Genomic DNA, 24,684 nt, shown 5'->3' on the forward strand with positions numbered 1-24,684 from the left:
CCGGAGAGTACATAACCCCCGGGATTGCCCGCGCTGCTCGGATCGGAACCGTCAACGGCCACATTCTCCTACGATAATGAACTCTTGATATAATTGTAGGAGAATGTTTATGAACTCTTGATTATATCCTGATCAAGGAACCCTCGAGCCTCCCCCCCCCCCCCCCCCTGGCCCTACAACTACCGTCCGTAGTACAAGAATATTTACGGGCGATACATGTGTGTACACATAACAGCAGTGCGTAGATCTACGTCGTTGTGCGTAGATCTACGGTACGGGATGATGAGGAAATCAAATCATTGCATATGCATATATTGTCAAGCATGACATCATGCATGATTGATGTTTTTGACTTTTTGAATGTGAATTTTCAGGAAAGGTCTGTAGATTGTGGCTTCGCAAGGCTATTGTAGTTTTCCATAGAAGTCGTGTGGGTTTGAGTATCTGGCTGGCAGTGGCTTCATCATCATCATCATCGAATAATCCTCTCCGCCCTCCTCAGTGTTATCTTGGCGACAGCGACAATATAGCTTGCTTGCCGAACGGCTTGGCAAGGGCCCCACGTAGACTCTACGTGGTGGCAGCTCCACAGCAGGTCACAGCATCGGTAATGTACTGAAAGTCACAACGAGCAAGTCGCTAGGAGTAGGAGTTAGCACTGCAAACTTCATCGGTCGCGTGCTGCAGCTGGCTATGTCTGCCAGCCAGCTAAAAGCTCAGGGGAACAAATTGTTCTCTGCAGGCCAGTATGGCCAGGCAGTGGAGTGCTATAGCAAAGCTATGGTATGGCATTGTGTGTGTGAGCGACTGTTATGTTTACATTGTACTGGCTCAGAGGTCAGAACGAATTTCTTGACCTGGCCAAGTTATGCAGTCTGTGTGTGTGTGTGTGTGTGTGTGTGTGTGTGTGCGTGTGTGTGTGTGCGTGTGTGTGTGTGTGTGTGTGTGTGTGTGTGTGTGTGTGCGTGTGCGCGTGTGTGTGTGTGCGCGCGTGTGCGCGTGTGTGTGTGCGTGTGTGTGTGTGTGTGTGTGTGTGAATGGTGCAATCCCAGCACAAGTTACTATGGCTTCTGCCGTAGCATTGCTATCATCGCCTCCGGCGATGGGCGTCAAAAGGTGTGTGTGCGTGTGTGTATGTATGTGTGCATACCGGTATGTGTGTTGTGCATGTGTGCACATCATGTTTGTGCATGTATGTATGTTTGTGCACGTGTGGGCGTGCGTAGTTGTCATCTGTGTGTGTGTGTGTGTGTGTGTGTGTGTGTGTGTGTTGGGGGGTGGGTGGGGTGGGGGTGCGTGTGTATATGTTTGTTCATGTGTGTATGTGTGTTTTGCTGTCCAATGTCCGTCAGTAGATAGTGTGTCAATGTGTGTAGGGTGAAACAGTTTGTAAGGTGCATGTACCCTACATCCGAGGTCACATGACTAGAAAATAATATACACGGTTCACTGACAAAGAATACAGTACTGGCGGGTGGCAAAGAGTGATGCGCCGAAGAGCGAGCAGGCTAGAACTTAACCAGGCACATGATACTAGTACCCGTATGTACATGGTGGCTCAGCTACATGTATAGTATAGAGATTTCAGGCTTCAGTTTCGAGAGAGAGAGAGAACGGCCTAGGCCACTACTCTGAACCCCTGGTTCTTCGGCACCGGACAGTTTTGTACGCAGGGTCTTCTAATCTCTTAGGCTGCGTGTAACTAGTGTGTACTGTAATTTCACAAATTTTCGGTGTACTTTTATTTTCGGTACTTTCGGTGCACCTGTTTCATACCTAAAATTTCAACACACCGAACAAACGCTATCACACATAATCCAATAGGGAACTGCTTCTCTGTACCGAAAATTTCTGTTCACCTAACCCTGGCCTTTTGCCCTCATACCGAAAATATTGACCACCGAAAATTTCTGAAATTAGAGTATTTAAAATACCTGTATACAAAAGTTGAACTCTGATACTGAGCCTGTAATAAATGTAATAATAAAAAGAGAAGAAAACACATGAGAACGAGTTGCAGGCGTGGACAGTTGCTGCATAACTCGTTCTCATGTGTGTGTGTGTTTTTTTTACCGGTGTGCTATTACAAACTTTCTCAATCTCCATTACGTCCACCTGCACCTTACTAGTACAGGTAGCTAGTCTGAGCACTCGCTCACTCACGTATGGTCTCTTTGCTGGGAAAATGCTCTCTTAAAATTGAATCAATGCAATGAATAGAGAGTTGCGCACTCAGTACAAACACCATAAGTAAAACTACATGTCATGTATATTCCTTTCGTATCTCCACGGAAACTTTTTAAAATTAAATCACCGAATTTGTGGGCATGGCCCATCCTCAGCTTGAAACAATAGTTGCTAAGTGAAGTATACATTAGGCACACTTCGTATCCGATACAAAGAGAAGAGGATTACATGGACTCTATAAGCAGAAAATTTCGTCGGTCAATAATTTCGTCCAACTCCAAAGAAAGAGAGTTCGTCCGGTTGTAAATTTCGTCCATGGATCATAAGAGTGTATTGAAAAGCTGGACAAATCAATATTAGTCCGGCATTTAATTTAGTCCAGCAGCTTGTTGGATGAAAAAGACGAAATTAAATTCCAGACGAATATTTCTGCTTGTACAGTACATGTATATCCATAGTTCAGTACATGTATGTTATACATGTACTGAACTTTTCGCTGTGGTCTATTTGTTGCTACTGCTGCAGCTGAAAGATCCCGGTGACTCCAAGTTCTATGGGAACCGTGCGCTGTGCTACAATCGAATGACCAAGTACAGCGAATCCCTAACCGACTGCCAGAAGGCCATTGAGCTAAACCAGCGCTATGCAAAGGCATTCTATTTCCAGGGAGAGGCGCTTCTGGGCTTGGAGAAGTATGATGAGGCGATAAGCTCTTTGACGAAATGTAAGATTGTGCTTTTTTTTATCTTGGTGCAGTAGAACTCCCCCCCCCCCCCCCCCCCCCCGTACCCGGGTATGTGGGGATCGGGCACTGCCTGTAACCAGCAAGCGCCCTCTTGTTCACTGCGCCATGATATGTCTACAGTTAGCAAGAAGACATTTATTATAAACAAATCTGAAGAGAAGGAAAACACAGCTGAAGAGGCAAAACACATGAAGCACGGAAATATCTCCCAAGCAAGCATGCCGTTATGGTGTGAGGTCATACAACTGTGGTACAAATCTAGTACGGGAGTACATGAACTACAGGTCAAATATGGCATGGGGGAATCCATATACATCACTCGGCGCATACAACATACTGATTGCATGGAAGTGAACATTTTTTTAATGCATATCAGGCCCGTCGCACTGACTGTGGAGGTGGGGCGGCCATGGAAGGGGGTCCGGGGGTCCTCCCCCGGGAAAAAATGTCAAAAATTGAAGCCAATTGCAAGCATTTCCAGGCATTTGGTGCCATTTCAGTGTGACTGCAATGAAAGACTGTTTTGTTTCTGCAAAAAAACCGCGATCGGGGACAAGGATTTGCCACGTTTGCGCTGAGCTGCGATCATCGATCTTTGTTGCAGTGTGCTCCAAAAAAAACGGCCGAAAAAGTGGGGCGGCCTCAGCCGCCCCAGCCGCCCCGGCTGTGACGGCCTTGCATATCAATATTTTTGGTGCCATTTTGTTGTTGTTGAAAAGCCATTTTTGTGACACGAGAAGGGTCAGGAAGATGCCTGGTAGACGAGAGTGCCCGGACCTGGGGAGTCCCAATTAGGGGAGTTTTACTATAGTTGTAGTTTAGAACTATGTGCGATATTATGCATGCTCTATGCGTGTGTGTGTGTGCGTGCGTTTGTGTGTGTCTGTGTCCGGTACCGTATCCCGGAATTCCAGATGACGACGTAGAATTAGGCTTCGGAGGCATCCAATGCATTGTCAGGGCAAGAACGGCAGACTTTGTTTTGCATACGTTTACTGGGGAATGGTTTTTGTTCTTCGGACGAAACCATTCGACTCAGTTCAGGGAACTACATTGTACGCGTTCTGATACATATATGCATGGGTACACTACAACTACTGGACACACTGTATTTTTGTGTTGTTGTGTTGCATCGGTATTGGACACACTGCGTTTGCAGCTCTTCAATTAGCCACTGAACAGCACTTATTCTTCGGCGATGAAATATCAACGAAGATCAAACTGGCCAAGAGTCTAGTGAGTATGGCATGTGTGAGCATGGTGTTTGCTGTCGATTCCCTGTTCTCTTCTAGCTTTACATGTATGTATGTATGTATGTATGCAAAGCACCACTGTGCATGGATAAAGGGAAGGACAAAATGTTACGGGTTGTGACAAACTGTCCACCAACGTATCCAGATCATTATACAGTCAGCGAGTGCGACAAAAAGGCACAAACTTTTTCTGTCCTTCCTTTTATCCATGATTACTTTGTGTCAACATCCGAGTTCAGATTTGCACCACCGTGCATGTGCTTTTCTTCTTCTCTGAACCGGCGTAGGAGCATGTACTCCAGTACGCTTGCATGTTGTCCTGTGTGTGCGTTCCCCTATGCGAGGGTGAACATGCCAATGCGAGTATAGTACACTGTATAGTGTCCCGCTGTGCATGTTTTCTCTCCGAGCCGGTGTAGAAGTACTCAAGTACGAGTAGAGTATGCGTGCGTGTAGTCCTGTGTGTGCCTCTCCCCTCCCCCCCCCCCCCCCCCCCCCTCTATGCGAAGGTGCATGTAGTGTCTGTGACTGCTGGCTGCTGGCTAGCATGGAACTCGGGTGGGGGAACATTCTTATCTGGGAGAGATCACTGACAGTGATTTTCCTACTGCTGATGGTTTGTATCCGTGCAGAGGTGGCAGCGGAAAGAGCAGCATCGCGAGAAAGAAGAGATCGAGCTTCAGACTTTCCTCAACGGCCTGATTGACGAGAAGAAGAAAAGGTCAGTAGTCTCAGTACGCCTCTGTGTGTGTGTGTGTGTGTGTGTGTGTGTGTCAGTTTTACGTACCTTGGCAGCGTCATCCATCGGGACGGGCAGTCTTCGCATGATGTGCAGTCCCGTCTCGCCAAGGCTTCGCGTGTGTTCGGCAGTCTCCGTGTCCCAGTGTTTGAGAATCGGTCGTTATCTCTCCGCTGTCGGCGCCGCGTGTACATCGCCCTTGTGCTGACGACCCTCCTGTACGGAGCAGAGACGTGGACGCCGAAGGCACCGGACCTGCGCTCTCTCAACACCTTTCATCACCAGTGTGTTCGCATCATCGTTGGCGTATCCAGGCGGGACCAGTGGGACAACCGCGTCACCTCGGTTACCATGGCCCGAACCCTCGGCATTGACTGTGACGTCGCGGACATCATCCGGGAATATCGACTGCGTTGGCTTGGCCATGTTGGCCGGATGAACGACGACCGCATGCCGAAGCGAGTTTTGTTTGGGGAGCTCCCTGCAACACGCCCTCGCCATGGTCCACGCAAGCGGTGGCGTGACGTCATCGTGGATGATCTCCGCTCCATCAGCCCCCCTGTGCCTTCTGACTGCTGGTTTGATGCTGCCCAGGATCGCTCTGTCTGGAGGCAGATCGCTCATCGTCGTCCTCCCGCCCGTGCTCCTCCTGATCCTGACTCTGGCTTCCGCTGCGCATGTGGAAAGGTCTGCCGTCGTCCCGGGGACCTCAAGCGCCACGCTCCGTACTGCAAAGCTAGCGGATAGTCCCTTCGCTATCATTGCCATCGGCAATGGGCACGTTCAAGGTTCAAGGTGTGTGTGTGCGCGTGTGTGTGTGCGTGTGTGTGTGCCTATGTGCCATGCATGTGACATGGAGGGCTGGTCAACTGTTCACTTGCTGTCTTGGTTGCATATGAGTATATTAGCACTACTCTGACTGGGACGCCATGATGTATGCAAATCATTGCCAGCCTTCGTCCTGCATGTATCATGGTGGCGGTTATGCGTCATTTTCTATCTCCTATTGCATCCACAATATTGCTTGTTCATGTTGTGTTCCTTGCTTGCCTAGTATTCTGGATGCCCCTCTCAGCCGGCCGGCGGACGAATTCGATGCAGAAATGGTAGGTTGGAGGCTCGGAGCACTTTAACTGGAGCTACAGTCTCTGTGCAAATGTAATGTACATGTTGACAGATTTGTGCAGAAACTGTAGCAGCTACGTGTCACGTGGCTGCTTTTTCCATTTAACGTACCTGAGTGGTGCTGAATACTTTCCGCAAGTTTCCGGAGATTCCGATATCACCGGCACATCAACAGCTTGACACATCCAATAAACCTTTGCTTGAGGCTTCTCCACACGTGTGTGATACGAACACTAGTCCGCCTAACTTTACTTGTATGTATCTCTTACTTGTCTGTGCACTCTTGTGCTGGTGTTTTAGAAAGATCATGGCTAAAGAATAATGTCGTCCCTGAACGCACAAATTCCATTCACAGGGCGCGCTTGGGTGTACTTTTGGGAGGGGAGGTGCCTACACGAACTGCAAGCTGTACATTTAAAAGTAATAACATGAAGTGTTTGCGAGGATCTCTTATCTCCTATGCTTTCTTGTCCCTTCTGTAAAGGACTGTCGGAAGAGGCAGGTTGCGGACCTGTTTGCAATGGTGGATGAGAGAAGATCAGTAAGTTGCATGTAACACTAGCACTTGGCTAGTTTGTGGTGTGTTGACATGACTATTGTTGTGAATACACTGACATCTCTCTTTTTGTCTTTTTACTGTAGGAATGGTTATGGTGATCCAGCTCATGGTCCATTATGCATGTTGTTGTATACTTTATTTTATAGTGGAAATCAAAACATGCGTGATGCCTAATAACAATGGACCCACAATGTGTATGTGTAGCGTGGGTGTAGCTGGCTGATTGGCTGGGCATGTATCCGTGTGTGCATTGTGTATTTGTGTTTGTGTTTGCTGATCGTGTGCCTGTGTGTGTGTGTGTGTATGTGTGTGGGTGTGTTCTTTCTGTGCACGCAGAAGAGAGAGGTGCCTGACAACCTGTGCTGTCAGATTAGCTATGAGGTGATGCGGGATCCTGTCATAACACCGTCTGGCGTGTCGTATCCTCCAGCATACTCCTTCCACTCAGTACATTGCAGTGGTAACTTTGTACCGTACTACCGTAAAAGTCCGTAAATAAATACCTGCCCGAAAGAAATACCCCCTTCATTCTTTTGGCTCTGTCTGTTGAAGTCAAGTCAAGCCCGATAAACATACTGCCCGAAATAAGTACCGGTACGATGCGCACATGCAGCACGTAGCATGTACATCAACATGAAAATGACTTCTCCACTACACCCAAGTCAGGTCCGAAAGTTAGTTCGTGCCCGAAAGTCAGTACCCGCCCGAAAGTTAGTACGGGTGTGGTCACTAAATTCGAAAGTAAATACGTACTTATTTACGGACTTTTACGGTAACTTGTAGCGTGTACATGTATGTATTATTGCTTGCATTATCGCCTTTCAAAGCTAGATAAACTAATAGCAAGAGTACATGAAAACCAGAGTGTGCAGCTCGGATGGGTTGCTGTCACGGCGAAATTCCGTGATTACATCATTTTAGTGATGTAGTGCGTACAAGCAGGATGCAAGCAGGTCTCTTTCTGCACAACTGCAGCTCAGTTGTACGCACTACGCCATTTCCCGCCTCAGATCTGCACCAAAATGATGTAATCACGGAATTTCGCCGTGACAGACACCCATAGCAGAGAAGGCCCCAAGCTGCACACTCTGGTTTTCATGTACTCTTGCTAATAGGGTTGCCAAGTGCAATGCTACAGCTCTTGGCAGTAGAACTGGCAACTGCCACGTTTTCGGCGGCCTTCTCAGTTACAGAGCTTAGATCTCAATTGAACCTTTCCATCGATGCATTGTTTGTTAAATTCCCTTTCTGGTTGACAGAGGTCTAGCAGTTTGGCACTCTTCTTTGTAGTGCTGCCTAAGATTGAGTAGGGGTATGGCCATACCCAGTCAGTAATCAAGTATGTTGCTCTCCTTTCTCTTAGTAAGGAGCCCTCTTTCAGTGCCTAGACTAGAGACAGTGCCAGCAAACCCAGCTATACTTTTAAAAGACGAAGTTTGCATTGCTATTCATGTGTGAGTGTATTCCTTGACGAGGCTTGATTGACAGGTATGACCGCAGTTCAATACAAGAACATCTTGAGGTAAGGACAGGGTCATTGTTGCGTGCACTTGTCTGCACAAGCTGGGGGGGGGGGGGGGGGGGGGCTGGTTTTTGTGGCAATATGAGAAGAAAAAAAGAGCCGGAACAGTGGGAAACATTGATGCCACTTGATGGAATGAATGCTCAATCTAGACCTAGACGCCATCCAAGCGAAAACCACGCCGGATCCTATCAATTTCGATGTTGCAAAGACTGCAAGGCCATTGGACATGTTGCAAAGACTGCAAGGCCATTGGACATGTTGCAAAGACTGCAAGGCCATTGGACATGTTGCAAAGACTGCAAGGCCATTGGACATGTTGCAAAGACTGCAAGGCCATTGGACATGTTGCAAAGACTGCAAGGCCATTGGACATGTTGCAAAGACTGCAAGGCCATTGGACATGTTGCAAAGACTGCAAGGCCATTGGACATGTTGCAAAGACTGCAAGGCCATTGGACATGTTGCAAAGACTGCAAGGCCATTGGACATGTTGCAAAGACTGCAAGGCCATTGGACATGTTGCAAAGACTGCAAGGCCATTGGACATGTTGCAAAGACTGCAAGGCCATTGGACATGTTGCAAAGACTGCAAGGCCATTGGACATGTTGCAAAGACTGCAAGGCCATTGGACATGTTGCAAAGACTGCAAGGCCATTGGACATGTTGCAAAGACTGCAAGGCCATTGGACATGTTGCAATGACTGCAAGGCCATTGGACATGTACAATTTGTCATTTTTAAAATAGCGGCAACTTGTTTATAAAAGTTTCGGACCTTACGTCGTTTTGGTTAGAGATCCCTTGATCAGATGATTAGCAATCTTTCAACAGATAATACAAGGCAATAGCTCTAATCAATGGTTAATTTTGTACGAACTTTCAATAATTCTTTTCATCCATCGAAATTGACAAAGGTTTGTAGTTGCCCAGTATTGATGAGGGCCCTGCCCATCTGGATTTCTGATGTGAACCGGGAGATACGTTTTGACTCAACATCCGGGAATCTAGCAGCTTCAACCTCGTTGGGTCTCACCAGCGGACCTTCATTGAGCAGCATTGTAATAGATAATGCTGGGGGTCTACATGTACATGACAAGACAGAACTCTACTGGAGTACAAATGTGAATGGCAGCATGCTGGTGAAGTCCGCCATTGTGGTGTCTGTGCAGCTTTATCCAACATTAGTAACTGTTGGTGTGCCTCGCACGTCCGCACATCCGAATCTGACATTTTGTCTTGTGTCTGTCAACGTCATGAAATGCGCGCACATGCTGATCTTCTTCTTGTCTGTCTGGACCGTTGCAGCGTGTCGGCCATTTCGACCCTCTAACGAGAGCACCGCTGACCCACAATGATCTCATACCAAACCTGGCCTTGAAGGAGGTAATTGAAGACTTCCTGGCGAAGAATGAGTGGGCGGATGATTACTAACTGCACGCGGATAGACCCCCTGCTTGCTGTCTACTGCCCGGTACACTGCTGTGACATCAGGTAGAGCTGGTGGCCGCCTTGAGCCAGGTGTAGTTTGACCGTTGAAGTTCGTACCATCGTGGGCGAACGCATGTGTACATTCAGTGTACATTTATATAGCTTTGCACATTCTGCCATTCTGGACAGTTTTATTCCGCTGATTAATTTCAAAATCCTCAAGCACTGTTAACGAAATGACTGCACAAGTACGAACATACGGATCTAGTGTTGCCTGTGCTTGTTGGACATGTAGATATTATTGGCCATAACCTGGTGTCTATGGTTAAGCCGTGCTGCTGCTGCCGCCTGTGTGTACAAGTATTATTTATTTCCCTTACTCCAGTCGTGGGATGACTGCTGTCTGCTGTGGCCACATGGTGTGTGTGCTGTCCTGCTTCACGCGTGCACTGCTGTCTGCTGTTGTGTTCTTCTTCTTTTTTTATGTTGTGACCTGGCAGACTGCATCTGTAGTATGTTGTAATTGCCCGACCTTGAGACCTTGTTTGTGTTATTGTCCTACCGGCCTTGTTTAACCATCATCACTCCATCTTTTTTAACGCTCAATATCTTATGTTGCTTTCTCTGTCACTCGAGTTGTGTTGGTTGGATCTCCTCGGTTTCCACAAGCAACTTCCGGCTGTTCCCTTGTTGAGTGCCTTCCTCTAGCACAATTGCGATTCATTGCACTGCATTCGACAAAGCGAATGTGAACGGGAAGGTCATGGACATGGTGTTAGGTACGGAGTACTAGTATCTGGGGTTCCTTTTATTCAACTGTATGCGACTCCTCAATGCCAGCCTCTTCATGCACCCATACACGCACGCGCACACACGCACATGCTCATGATCCCTGACAGCAACACCCTGGCGAGGCTGAAGCAGAGTATGATCGGTGACCACTATCAAATTAGCATACTGTGGTGGAAGCAGTAATACGATTTGTTAGATCTATAAAAACATGAAAATCTTTAAAAAAAACTACAACTCTAAAGTATGTACAAAGCAAAGAAGTGTGTACAAGCACCCAGTTAGCATTGCATGCTGCATGGACTATTGAGTGTTTTCAATGACTTGAGCATGCGCTGTTGTGAGGGTGGATGGTGCTATAGCATCTGGCCTGAGCTGGGGCAGAATACATGCCCGGTGAAGAGGACCTGAACTGGAAGACTGCAACCGGAATAAGTTGTCTACATGTAGGGTACAGCATGCGACTAACTTCCCGCGCAGTGACTGTCGAGGAAACCCTAGCTGTGCTCTGAATTGGGCCGGCATCCCAGCTAGGAGCACATTCACATAACAGCACTGCTGTTTGACACATAACGTTATTCCACCATGTGACACTCAGGTGACAATGTAGGAATGCAGACTGTCGTGCGTCTATTCGTCATCAGAGTCGGAATCCACGCGTCGGCGAGCGAACTACACAGATTGAGAAAAGCAAGAAACAAACACGAGCACGTGCGGACACAGGTGTTTGAATGAACACGTGCACACACACACACACACACACAGACACACACACACACACACACACACACACACAACATGACAGAACATAGTGCCGACGAACGTCATGCTGCGGGCAAATTCCCCCCGCAATGCTACCCAGGGAAAACGAGACCAACCAGCAACACTGGCATAACAATGTCACAGCAGCAACAGCAGCAACACTGTCACAGCTATGCATACTATATTGCCAAGAACGTGACTTCTATTTGAAGTAGAAATCTACACCATGACATAGTGACATTATTGTAGTACTGTACCTTGACAGTGGTCTTTTTCTGAGTTGATTGTGAGATCTGCTCAAGCATCTGAACAAGACGCTCTTCATTGATCTGAGCAGTCCAAGAAGCACAACACAAACAGGAACACAACATGACAGTGCTTACACACATCACGTGGTCTGTTGGGCTAATACTAGTACACTGCGGCAACTCTAACCGACACGGCATGATCCCTGAAGCTACAACGACAAGATATGCCAGCGTGGGCAATTGAGTATTCAATTCATTCAATATACTTGTCACGGTACTGGATATTCCATGGCCTTTGTGATCACATTCCAAACCAGCTTACATGCCTGTCACTGTTCAACTTCACTTTAAAAATGCACACAAGTTTCAAAGCAAGCCAGTTTAAACACTAAAGGGAAGAATATTTGCTAGCACGGATACTAAAAAAAGAAGAAGACGATGCACCATGTCTGAGTATCCCCACTCACGCCAACACACCTGCTTTTGTTAGTCTTAGAGACCCCAAGGATGGCACTGCATGCATGTGTATTGTGGCAAGGTTGAATATGGTCATGCACACACATCTGCAACCGTACTAGAGACAGCCCAGAAGAACAGGGCATGTACGCGGCATCTGATTTTGGGCGAAAGCTCTTTGGCAGCACTTCTACTGAGTCAAAAGCGTGAGATATACTCAGTACTGTATTCAGCGCGTACAGGTGGTACGTTCGTAGTCAAGCAGCATTTAACGCTGGGCAAATAATACAAAGTACTTGTAACTGTGGCATCCGAGGCATACCTTCTGTACGATCTGGCCTTGGCGAGCCATCTGTATTAACATATTCTCGATCTGACTGGCTCTCTCCGGTTTCACGAGGGCGATACTGTGCACTGCATGCATACATACAGACAGACAGACAACCAACCGGTCAACACACAGTCTTCATACAGAGAGCCATGTGCGTGTGGTGAACATAAAATGAACAGTTTAAACAACAGGAGGAGAGGCATTTCAACCATTGCAACTTAGCAACAGCCAGGAGAACATTGCACTTCTAAAGTACATGTAGTGTGTGACAGTCCAATTTAGAGAAGTGGCCAAGCCAGAATTGCCACACATACACGCAGTGGAAATTCTGCTAAGCCTTTTTGTGGGAGTACATATCAGTACGATCTTTGCACTGTTCAACAGATAATTTACAACTACCGTAGAGTCTTGTATGAACGCCTGTCTCATATAGAAGCCTGATTTTCAAGATACACTGTCGGCACATAAGCCTGGTTTTAGTGTTGACACACACAGAAATACCTGTCTCATATAGAAGCCTGCAAAATTTCCCCCAAAAAGTCATATATGAGTAAGCCGTGGCTTTAATACACGACTTTACGAAGCACATACATGTATCTCCAACAATAGGAGTCAGTGGGTTGTAATTCATTACTAGAACATATAAACACGCAGAAAGGGTCGTTGACTACTAACATCGAGTCCGGGCTTGCTTTTCAAGAATTTGTGAGAGCATAGAGTTCTTGGCCTCCTTCTGCCTGTAAATCACCAAAACAAAGAAAGAGAAAAAGGTGAGTGTGTGAGTGTGTGTGGGAGAGAGAGAGAGAGAGCTGGCGAGGCGTAAAGCGCACAGCCCCGAAGCGAGAAACCTACAAGAGAAAGCGTGTGTACGCCTATGCACGTATTGAAGATACAACTTCAATCTGGAGTCGCCAAGGTAGGTGATTGGCACTAATTCGGTGACAATGTGGTTGCGTTATTCACACGGCAGTCTTGGTCACCGGGCACAACACGTGTCGTGTGAATTGTCGTTTAAGCCATCGCTATACCCTCAATTGAATGTACATTGTATGTAGGTAGAGGGACATTTGCCCTTGCCACCAAAAAACGTCGTTTTTTCGTGATTTGTCATTATAACCAAGGGCATGTTCGATCGGTTGGATCCGGATTCGTTGAAACGAACGTGCACATATCGAGTGGATCCGATTGATCTGGATCCAGGTCCAACCAATCGAACATGCCCCAAGATTGTTATTGGCGAGGTTGACTTTAGATGCAGCCATGACTGGACTCTGTGCACAACACACAACACACGTATAGCCTGCACATGACATTGGCCGTGTATCGGCTGCGTTACCTTTGTACAGCTTCCTCCTGCGCTTCTTGCTGCTGAGGACCTCCCTGTTCATTGCAAATAAGGACAAACCATGCATACACTGTTTAAAAACTACAATTTACCAAGGCAATATGTGTGTGAGTGTATTGGTGTGTGTGTGTGTGTGTGTGTGTGTGTGTGTGTGTGTGTGTGTGTGTGTGTGTGTGTGTGTGTGTGTGCATGGTACATGCTGTGTGTGCCGTCTTACTGTCGCCAATTCCGTCAATCCCAAGACTGGAATAGGCACAAGTGCTAGCCAGCCCTTTGCTGTTCCCTCTCTCAAGTTGAAAAAAGGGGGTCCGCGAGGCCTACACCAAGGCAGTGCGCATCAAAGTCAAGGTGTGTGTGTGTGTGTGTGTGTGTGTGTGTGTGTGTGTGTGTGTGTGCGTGCGTATGTGTGTGTGTGTACGTGCGGACTCTGTCGATACTGCACCTCGCCTAGTGCTTCAACACCAACATTGTTGCTCATTCCACTGTCCATCATGTGACCGGTGCTTTCGATCTACTGGTGGATTTAAACGGCACAATTGCGAGTGTGGCAAGCGACCAACAGCGAGGGAGCGTCTCGAGTTAAAGTTCTGCTGTGCTTGCGGCGAGAGATATCGCAGGCAACAGGATCTGCATTGGCATGAGGCCGGGTGTTCTGCCGCGACGCCGTGATGCTACCTCTTTGTTTCCCTCCTCATGAGGGCAGCTTAGCCGTTTAACGGCAGCTGTATGTCAAGGTCAAGGTCAAGGTGTGTGTGTATGTGTGTGTGTGTGTGTGTGTGTGTGTGTGTAAATTTTCGCGGAGAGGAAGCAGATTTGTTAGCTCCTGGTTTTCTCTTTGTTGGCCTCCTCCACGGGGCGGCCTTGGCCTTCTGGTCAGGGTCGTCCCTGGGTATTGAGTGGCAGTAGGCTTTTCATGCCTTGCAGCCGGTTTCGCTCGCGCGGAAGGACATTCAGTGAGCTGACGACCAGGGCGGGTAATTATTTGTTGCCGTCACCGTCTTCTTGCGTCCTTTCCGCATCCTCCGCAGTGGCGTGGCGAGCCCTCGGATCGATCCCCAGCCTGAAACAATGCAGTGGCGTTCGGAAAAGCAAGTGGATTCCTGAAGGAACAGGTCACACTCGCAGCAATTTATTCCTGCGCGGTGTATCGCTGGAATTGTGGATTTGTCGTGTTGTTTGGACCTGAGTGGCCAGTCATCGTGCGGCGATGGTGTAGTGATGTTAGCTTGCTGTGCACACTCCTCGTCGTTTCGTGAAAGTTCGTCTTGTGGAGCCCTTGTGGGACGTTCGGTGCCCACCCTCCAGTTCAAGATTGTGCTTTCCTGGTTTATGAAGGCCGAAGCAGTATGCGTACAGATGTTGAACAGAACATCATGTTCCTTTTTCAGTCGTTGCATTTAATACTTATAGTGGACCTACAGCAGACTGTTCATCTGGTTTGTGATATTTCTTTCCTCTGTTTGTGAGTCCTTTTCCATCAATATGGCAGCTTGTTTTGATTTCCTTTTTTTTCAATTCATTTTGCTGTACTTCCTGTTTTGTTTTGCGCCACTGCCCCTCACCTTGCGCTCAGTTCTCTGAGTGGAGGGCGGCGTGACCCCACGGGGTAGCTGATTGATAGTAGTAGTAGTAGTAGTAGTAGTAGTAGTAGTAGTAGTAGTAGTAGTAGTAGTAGTAGTAGTAGTAGTAGTAGTAGTAGTAGTAGTAGTAGTGTGTGTGTGTGTGTGTGTGTGTGTGTGAGTGTGAGTGTGTGTGTGTGCACATCCAGTGGATTTGCAGATTTGCGTGCTTCTCTTGCGACGGGCGTATACATGGTACATGGTGTGTGTGTGTGTGCAGGTGCATGGTGTGTGCGTGTGTAAAAAGAGAGGGGGTAGCTTGCAAACGCCGAGGAAAGTCATTTCAGTTAACACGTATCACAAGCTGTGACAGTGTTTGGAGTACTAGTACATGCACCAAGGGGCCTGAGGTAAATAGTACAGCAGAACAGGGATTGGATGATGTGGATGACAAGTCGGAGCAAGGACACGATCGCCTTCTTAGCTTCGTATAGACGAGGAGCCTACTGAAATTCCATGCACATACTACAAGTCAGATACATACCACGCTCGTTAGCGTAGCACACGAGTATGGTACCTTACTTACTTGTTGGCCCTGCTGGGCTTGCAGCTCTGCCATGCGCTTCGCCCGAATAGCTTCCAAATCAGCATCCGCCATTGTGGAGCAGGTTCTTCAGAAAACAAATCTACAACTACAAGGAACTATTATATTTATAGATGGCACAGTTTGATTGTTTTCCTTTTCTCTACTGCTAGCTGTCACTGCTACATGTACATAATGTACTTGCACATTTGAAAAAAAAAATTAGTTTGTAGATTTCACAAATTTTCGATGAACATCAGTGACTCCTGATAATACGAACACCCCGACTCTATCCCGCGATATCGGATATGACGGATCCCCAGGGCCGGGGCTAGGCGAGTCGTAGATCTACGACTTTACGAGTACGAGATAAAAGACTCTGAGTCAGTACTACGACAGTAGCTAAGCGTCGCTAGATCGCTTGACCCGTGGTCTGTAGTTTGCAGCTAGCTGTGCGGTGAGAGTCGCCGTCGGGGACAGCGTTTTCACGCGGCTTCATTTCTTTGGACCATGGATGGGTGTTCTCCCCGTTTTGATTGAACAGCACTCGTATCCTTCCATATCCTGGGAGGCCGGAGGAAGAAAGTTCCAGATTTCATAAAGTGCAGACGTGCTTGTCTGTAGTTTGAAGTCACTGCTTTCAGAATGATTCCGGACGGAAGAGGAAGGTACCACAATACCGATGGTGGAGCTGGGGGTAAGCTAACCGTACCATGCAGCTCTCTGTAGCAAAATAAAATGTGAGACCGGTTTCGACCTCAAAATATGTAATTTTTGTTTAGAATTTTCTACGTACAGTTAGGTTACTGTATAGCTAGGAGCATAGTCTTACAGAACAGGCTCAACGATGTAGGTATGGTGAAGACTTTTTACCAGATCGGTGACAGTATTCATGATGATCTCAGACTCGATGGGATAAACCAAGTTTCTGAACTTCGTTTCGAAGAGGAAGGTATTATAGTGGTGTCGAAACTTCATTATAACCACTGATTCCCGCCACAGGTTAGGAACTACCTGTGCACTAGTGCTCACATGATATGCACGTCTGTTTGTGTGTGTGCGTGCGTCTGTGTGTGTGTGTGTGTGTGTGTGTGTGTGTGTGTGTGTGTGTGTGTGTGTGTGTGTGTGTGTGTGTGTGTGCATGTGTGTGCATGTGTATGTGTGTGTGGACACTAAATCAGGAGCCCAAGACACTGGGGTGTATTCCCGCCTCATGAGTGTGTCCATCATGTTCATGTCTTACTTTATGGTGCTCTGCACATTCCCAGTATCCTTGCTCTTCATCCTAAAGGTGAGTATTGACTGCTCTTGTGTGCGCGCGCGCGCGCGTGTGTGTACAGTCGGTGTGTGTGTGTGCACTGTGTGTGTGTGTGTATGTGTGTGTGTACAGTCGTTGTATGTGTGTGTGGGGCGGGGTCTGTGTTTGTGTACGCCGACCTGTCGGAAGGCCTTAGAAGTTGGACTACAGTCAACTTTGCGTATAACGACACTTGGCGGGGCATCAGAAAAGTGTCGTTATACCCGAAGTCTCAATAATTATATGTATACAGGTAGAATGGACTTTGCTCTGGGCATGGAAACTCTGTCGTTATTCGCGAATTGTCGTTATATCCGCAGTCGTTATTAGCGAAGTTGACTGTACATATAATTTCGGCTTGACAATGCAGTGTGTTGAGGTACAGTCGACTCCTGATGTAACAAACACCAATGTACAGGAGAATTAGTTCTATTCGCCAAAGTAGTTCTTTATAACAGAACTGCACTCACACCAGTACAAACAATGCCATCATCATGCCTGGCATACAGCCAGTGACTGGATGAGTGCACTTGGTTGCACATTCTCCCCCACAAGATATGGTTCGTTACACACAGAAACCGCTCACTACATCGGGTCAATTTTGTGTGGGTTCGAACAGGGGCATGGACAATTGTTCGCCATATCACAATTCACTTCATGCTACAGTCCATCCATAAAAAGATGATATCGTAGCTTTTGGCCATAAATGGGTCAAATTTTGAGTTTTTCACAATTGTTTTGGCAATCCCCTATGGAATCCTCTTCCCATTATGATTCTGAAGTCTATTTCTCCAAAAAGCAAGCCATAAGAAGAATAGGATATCGGCCAGGTTGTGCTCTCAAAGCACTGAATTGGGGATCCAGGCCGTTCAGACCACTTGCATAACAGTACATTGTGCGGTTCGAACGCCAGTCGAGGTACCTTTTTTGGACCCTTTTTCAAGCTTCAAGTCTCGCGGCACTGCACCGTGTACCACAAAATCACGAAAAATCGCCAAATACGGGAGCTCGCCAGAGCCAGCGCTCATCTTTTTTCTGAATGGGCTGTAGTTCGCTATAAGTGGAGTCGACTGTATGTTTGTTTATGGTTGGATTTCTTGGTATGACTGCCTTTGGCTCTTGGTCCCCGGCTGCCGGAGCTGGTTGGCAGAGCAACTCCGATTACACTTCAGAGTACCCAATGCATCCTGTATCTGCTCTTAGCAGCATACTGTATCTAGCCCGGTGCACCGCCCTATGTAGTATAGACTAGATGTGCATCGGTGGTCAATTGACACGGCTTCTTCGGGGTATGTGTCTTAGGCAGTTGGGCGCCAATTTTGTGGAAATCGTGACATCATATGCCAGATCTCTGGCCCTTCACCATTGAAACGTATGTGATTCAAGGTTCGGACCTTTTAAAGCTTGTGGGTAGTGCCCGGTCCCGGACCACCCGCCGATATAGGTACTAGTATAGAGAAGGGAGAATGAATCATTGTTGCTGTTATACTTGTATGTAGTCTGCACTGCTGGTTGTGTTATTGTGGTGAATGTTCTTCTCGTACTACCGTTTTATTTTATTTTTTGTTCTTGTTCTTGTTGAATGTTCCTGTTGCCATTGCACAGGTCGTGAATGAGTATGAGCGTGCCGTTATCTTCCGACTTGGTCGCTTGGTGTTTGACGAGCCACGAGGACCCGGTTAGTCAAAGGAAATTAATTTGTTTTACCTGTATCCTTCCGCACGTTCCATACGCGCACACTTTAAAGCTTGCAGAGTAGGACGCATCTCCCACCATGGGGTTATTAGAGGCCATTGTTGCTTGCCCCCAAGTCGTACATGCGCTCAACATCTGGACAGCTAGCTGTTTCGACCTTCTTAGGTCTCTTCAGCAGAGCTCAAAGTGACTGGCTGAACCGATCACAGGCAGAGAATTGTGACGCAAACCAGACAGAGTGCTCAGCCAAGATAAGGCAAGCGAGCGTAGTGCTGATCATGTTTCCTCACATATAAAACAATGGTGTTATAGGTGAGAAATCGCTGTTTTCGACCTAAATTTTTGAGAAGAAGTTGGTAGAGGTACGGGATTTCCAGCAAGATCAGGAAGTTACACACAACTCCATACAGAAGAGAAACATTTCACGTACATATCGTGAAAAACTCCGAAATCCGGTAGAACAGTGTTCGTGCACTTACCTCTACCATCTTCACCTCTATCGTATCGGTAGAGTGACTCTACTCTACCAGGTAGCTAAAAACGAACGCAGCCTAAAAGTGAGACAGAGAAATGCATATGCTAATGTATCAGCAGAACATGAACCACTGGTGCAGAACCAGTCACATTGTGCATGTACTTTTTTTTTTCTTGTGGTCATTTTATTCACAATACCGCCGCAAAATTACCGGTATAACGCCATGGCTTTATACGTGAGGGTGGCCTTATACCGTATTATCTCTAATATAAGCACGGTCCTTTATTTTTTCAATGTACCTCCGCCCCATGCTATTAATGGAGACGTTCCTTTATTGGAGACTGTTCCATTGTTATTTCAACCTCATTTCAGAGGCATATTGCCATGCCAAATTCATGTCAGACACACACATTTCAGGGTTTTTTCGCCGGTACAGATAATGAATTTACACAGTGTGCTTATAATGGAGACTGAGCACTTTATTTTTTGAATGCCGCCCCAAGGTGTTCTGTTATTGGAGACTGTGCTTATATTAGAGATAATACGGTATTCAGATATAACGCCATGGCTTTATATGCACGGGGTACGGAAGCACGGTATGTTGTTTCCCATTCATTCCAAACTGATATTTTAGTGTTGAGCGATTTGTTGTGAGAATTGCACGCCTTGCTTCTCCAGGGTTTAGACCTTCCGTTCTGCTTTCTGTCTTCTCTTTTCATCCTCTTAGGAATGTTCTGGTTCTTGCCTTGCGTGGATGAGTTCCGCACTGTTGACTTGCGTACCCAGGCGTTCGATGTGCCTCCACAAGAGGTTAGTGTTCAACGAGTGTCATGCTTGTGAGGAGAAAATGAAAACGATGAGTCTCGGACAGCTATGCTACCGTGTCTAAGAATGGCCATGCGCGAACCGAAAGCCCGTCGGTGTTGTGCCTGTTCTATCTGCATGTTTCCTGAAGAACATTGGCAGTGAGGGTGACTGCAGTTTTAAACGCATTTGTTGTCCTCGGTTCTACATTTTTATTTGTTCTTCCTCTTTAGATGCTGACCAAGGATAGTGTGACTATCCGTGTCGATGCTGTGGTGTACTACCGTGTTAATGGACCCAATATCTCCATCACCAATGTCAAGAACCCGCACCACAGCACCAAGCTGTTGGCCCAGTCTTCGTTGCGTAACGTTCTTGGAGGCAAGACCCTCGCCGAGGTCTTGAGTGACAGAGACAGCATCAGCAAGGCCATGCAGGTCAGGGGCGAGAGAGAGAGAGAGAGAGAGAGAGAGGGGGGGGGGGGGGGAGGTAGCGTGTTTCATTCTTCATCCAGGTGCAAGACTTCACCTTTGCTCTTAGTCTTTCGATGACCCTTCATTGACGTAGTCATTGACTTTCAATGTGAACACTCTCCTCAGCAATGCTGCCATACACACTGCACCGACACCTGTTATCCATCGTAGTCGAAACCAGCAGCTGTACGACTTCAGAGTACAGTGTGCATGAGAAGATGCATGTACTGCTGTCGAATTTGATAGGCAATGGAGACCGTTTGCACTCGGCAATGAAATGAATACCTGTACACGTACAAGGGTAAACTCTAATCTGAGCAGCTGGCTTTCCCACAGAGCTATTAATAATTATTATAAATCCTCGAAGTAAAATAAGGAATGAACATTCGGCTCTTACTCGTAAGAAGGTGCAACAGGTTCTTATTGTCTATGTTCTGTAGTCCAATGTATTTGTTTGTGAGTTGTGTAGTTGAGTGGTGAATCAGAGATTAAGTCCAACTCTGTGCCCAGCACCATCGGTATGGATGTACTCAATCTGCGGACAAACCTGTTTCGTCCTTTGTGGACTCATCAGCGCAGCACAGAGAAAATGAGGCCGAACCTGATCGCAATGAAAAATAAATAGTCCAAAGCCAGATTTAAACCAGGCCCGAACGTACCTTGCTAGAGTGCTCAAACTAAAAAGTTAGTGAGCCCTGCATACCGCAAACAGCAAAGGCACTACCCCACATGAGAGTGCTCAACTACTACAAGAGCAGGAGCGAAATACTAGGTATGGATGTATGTAGATGCATGTGCTTCAAGTTTAATATGTCTCTATGCGTTTCATTGTATGCTGTGTTTGCAGGAAGCTCTTGACATTGCAACCAACCCGTGGGGAATTCTCGTTGAACGTGTCGAAATGTAAGCCATATATCAGCTTCTCCCTTGGGCACAGGTAGCTCCTCACCTCTCATCCTCTTTCAATGGACGTGTTTAGTCATGCATTCTAAACTCAGGTTTGAAATTCCCGAATGACCAGAACGAAACACAGAGATTAGGAACGAGTTAATAGAAAGAAGTCACATACCGGTAATAACCGTATGATTCACTCCACAGATTAAGATTAGTTGTGTATGCGGCAAACACAAGTGGGGTCAAGGCTGTGTACATGGCTAATGTGTAGAGCCGCTCTACCTGGATCATATCCTTCGTGTTGGTAATTTAAGAATGGCTTCTGGATCTCTTGTCACGTTCTCATGTCTTATGACTGTCCCTGGTTCCCATGAAAACCTTAGTGTTTGTTTTATCCGAGGCTTCCCAACAATCGTTCTCCTCAAGTTTAATGCATGTTACCAAGAGAAATAAACAAGAGTGTGCAACTCCGGATCTCTCCTGCACAATCTGCAGATACCCCCGCCCACGGCGGAATTTTTTGTTGACGTCACCTTTTTTCAGAGAAACGCGCATTTTGCCGCAGAGCAGTGTGAGAGCACGTGCTGGGCACCGACCTTATAGTGTAAAGCCCGGCCAAGAGCACGAGGGAGAACTTTCCGAAAGACTCGCAGCGCGTGCGTCGTCGAAAAGATTACGTCAACAAAAAATTCCGCCGTGGGCCTACCCATCCGCGAGTTGCACACTCTTGATGTTACGTGTAAATGTACATGAAATATGCCTGAACGCAAGTTAGACCAGCTTGTAAGAAAGTCGGGAACTGCCTAGGAAATGCCTTGTATTACATGCCTGACAAGTATTGCTGTTCAACTGTGTGCGCGTATTTGGCCGTATCCAGGAAAGACGTGCGCCTGCCACCTCAGCTCGTGCGTGCCATGGCCGCGGAGGCGGAAGCAGACCGTGACGCCCGCGCCAAGGTGGTCTCCGCCGAGGGCGAGCAGAACGCAGCGCGCGCCTATGCAGAGGCCGCTGACACCATGTCCGAAGAGCCCGGTGCACTGCAACTGCGCTACCTGCAGACGCTTCATTCCATCTCCGCCGAAAAGTCCTCCACCATCTACTTCCCGCTGCCGCTTGACCACTTGGGACCCACCAGTAGACAGTAGATAACGCTATGCTGCCTTTGACACTGTACAGTGATCATGCATGCGACTGAAACACGGGCTGGTACTGCTAGGCTGGGGGTAGCGCTACCACTACAGACCAGTGTAATATGATCATGCCTTGAAGTGGGTACTTGCTCGCAGCAGCAGCAGTACGCTCTCCTTCTCCTTGTTGTTGACCTTGAGCGTTTTTTCTTCTTCTTTTTACTTACACAATGGACGACCAAGTGTGCCCTCTAGCACCATGCCCTGCATGTTGTTGCTGTGAAGTGCATTGCTGTTGAGCTGCCCAGTGGAGTCCTGACTGTAGCAATTATTTTGTACATCGTGTCACCGTTTTCTTTTCTGTACCTCTTTGCTCTGCCGTGATGTACGCTCACTAACTGCAGTTTGTGTGTGTGTGTTCCGTCTCTCTTTGCTCGGTGCTTGTAGAGAGCTTTTATGTACCTGGGCACTTGACAGTTGATTCCAGTCCAAGGACTAGAGAAGCTGGGGCTGTAGTGAGTCATTGAGAGCTTTTTTTATGCTGTTTTGCTTTTTGTTATTGTTTCTAATCTTTGTTGTTGGCATGGTTGAGGAACATAACAGTTCTAGAGCAATTATCTTGAATCGGTCACGCAAGTGGTCTGCGATGTGTGTCGTGTGCGCTGCAGTCATGTACTCGTACACGTGTGCGGATTTCCGTGTGACAGGCGCAGTATTTGTAGGGGGCGTTCATTTGTGATCTGCTGGTTTCAGTAGAAACTACAGTGCTGCTCAATGAAATCCAGTCGCTTCACTCAAGTTTGCGCCTTGCACCATTTCGCAGGTCTAGGGCTGCACAACGCCTGGCTCGTACTTAAGTGACGTCGTCGGATTTCATTGAGCAGTACTATACTATTTTCGGTAGATGTGCTCGTTTTTCCTACTCAGAATACCGGTACTCTACTTTTCTCTACTGGCTCTACCAGGTTTGAGGCTGGTAGAAGCCTGAAGAAGTTGATATAGGTATGGGATTTCCAGCAAGAATCAGGCAGTTGCATACAACTCCATACAGTTGAGAAAGCCTAGGTAATGAAAGCGAATACTTCCACCTATATCTTGCAGATATGTTCACTAAATCCTGTATAAAGTGATGTTTGTGCACTTACCTCTCTACCTTCGACTGCTATCGGTAGAATGCCTTGTCTTTGGTAAGTGGACACAAATGTGTGGGGCTAGAGTTGTCACGTGAGTTGCATTGTGGTTTGCTATACTTTTGAAGTACATGATTGTGTTTGGTAACATTGTATACCGTACCAGTAATAGTCATATCCTTTATTGCTGAACCCATAAATTGTGATACAGATTGTAAAGAACCATTCGAGGTAAAAGAAAAGCCATTCATGGAAAATGAAGAAGAAGGAGAAAAGGTTGTTGTACCATGTCAGACAGAGTACATGACGTACTTGAAGTAGTAGTCACGCACCTACAAAATAATATTGCAGGTTTAATATTATTATTATTATTATTATTAGCTAAAACCGTACCAGTCAGATAAGGTGGTAGACAGCAGGGAGAAGTACATTAGTACTGCAATAATGTGTACTACCGTAAAAGTCTGTAAATAAGTACGCACTTACCGTAAAATCCCGCCAGAGCGCCCCATCTCTCCTATCCGCCCCTCCCTGACTTCTTGTCAGGGACGTGATTGGTTGTATCCTCGTATGACTCTGTCATAGTCTGTGATGCCGTACTGTACTGCAGACGCGTGCCCGACCCCGTTGGAAATGTACGCAACAGTGCCCACCCTCTTGACCAGGGGTCGCACAAACCTTGAGTTTTGACGGGTCTGTACGACTCCTGGCTCTTGACCTTTGGTCGGTGTACGAGATGCACGAACAGTTTTTGTAGGGTGAGTACTTTTTCATGTAGAACTGAATGCGGCAAGTAGGACTCGCCCATCCGCCCCTCCCCACCTGAAGCGTCGAGGAGGTAGGGGCGCTCTGGCGGGATTGTACGGTACTTTCGAATGTTGTGGTCACACCCGTACTAATCTTCGGGCGGGTACTAACTTTCGGACCCGGCTGACTTGTAATTGTATGTAGTGGAGAAGTAATTGTTCATGCTACGTGCTGCATGTGCGAACCGTACCGGTACTTATTTCAGGCTGAACTTGACTTCAACACACAGAGTCAAAAGGATGAACGGTGTATTTATTTAGGGCAGGGCCATTATTTAGCAATTGGGGGTCATCTGGCATTATCGATAATTTTCATGAAACGATAAAGTTTAATTATGAGAATTTATGGC

At 47.1% G+C, this 24,684-nt stretch overlaps 3 protein-coding genes across 3 annotated transcripts; 2 read left to right on the forward strand and 1 right to left on the reverse strand.

Annotated features, from left to right (window-relative positions):
- Window positions 1-360: 360 nt before the first annotated feature.
- LOC135817697 (E3 ubiquitin-protein ligase CHIP-like) lies at window positions 361-10,232 on the forward strand. The gene is made up of 9 exons (XM_065330928.1): window positions 361-783; window positions 2,713-2,911; window positions 4,092-4,168; window positions 4,818-4,906; window positions 5,979-6,030; window positions 6,534-6,590; window positions 6,945-7,027; window positions 8,097-8,130; window positions 9,438-10,232. Exons 1-9 carry the CDS (start codon window positions 694-696, stop codon window positions 9,561-9,563), a joined length of 807 nt encoding a protein of 268 aa, XP_065187000.1. The 5' UTR covers window positions 361-693; the 3' UTR covers window positions 9,564-10,232.
- A 244-nt stretch (window positions 10,233-10,476) lies between these two features.
- LOC135817698 (programmed cell death protein 5-like) lies at window positions 10,477-15,804 on the reverse strand. Its single transcript, XM_065330929.1, has 6 exons — window positions 15,637-15,804; window positions 13,483-13,526; window positions 12,822-12,883; window positions 12,138-12,229; window positions 11,369-11,440; window positions 10,477-11,021 (listed from the first exon to the last, which is right to left on the reverse strand). The coding sequence occupies exons 1-6, from the start codon at window positions 15,706-15,708 to the stop codon at window positions 10,980-10,982; spliced, it is 384 nt and encodes a 127-aa protein (XP_065187001.1). The 5' UTR covers window positions 15,709-15,804; the 3' UTR covers window positions 10,477-10,979.
- A 361-nt stretch (window positions 15,805-16,165) lies between these two features.
- Window positions 16,166-23,005, forward strand: LOC135817702 (band 7 protein AGAP004871-like). The gene is made up of 7 exons (XM_065330935.1): window positions 16,166-16,330; window positions 16,815-16,924; window positions 18,536-18,608; window positions 19,828-19,910; window positions 20,138-20,341; window positions 21,225-21,280; window positions 22,149-23,005. Exons 1-7 carry the CDS (start codon window positions 16,279-16,281, stop codon window positions 22,414-22,416), a joined length of 846 nt encoding a protein of 281 aa, XP_065187007.1. The 5' UTR covers window positions 16,166-16,278; the 3' UTR covers window positions 22,417-23,005.
- Window positions 23,006-24,684: the final 1,679 nt, after the last annotated feature.

Source organism: Sycon ciliatum, chromosome 5 (assembly GCF_964019385.1).
Source record: "Sycon ciliatum chromosome 5, ocSycCili1.1, whole genome shotgun sequence".
Classification (NCBI taxonomy): Eukaryota; Metazoa; Porifera; class Calcarea; order Leucosolenida; family Sycettidae; genus Sycon; species Sycon ciliatum.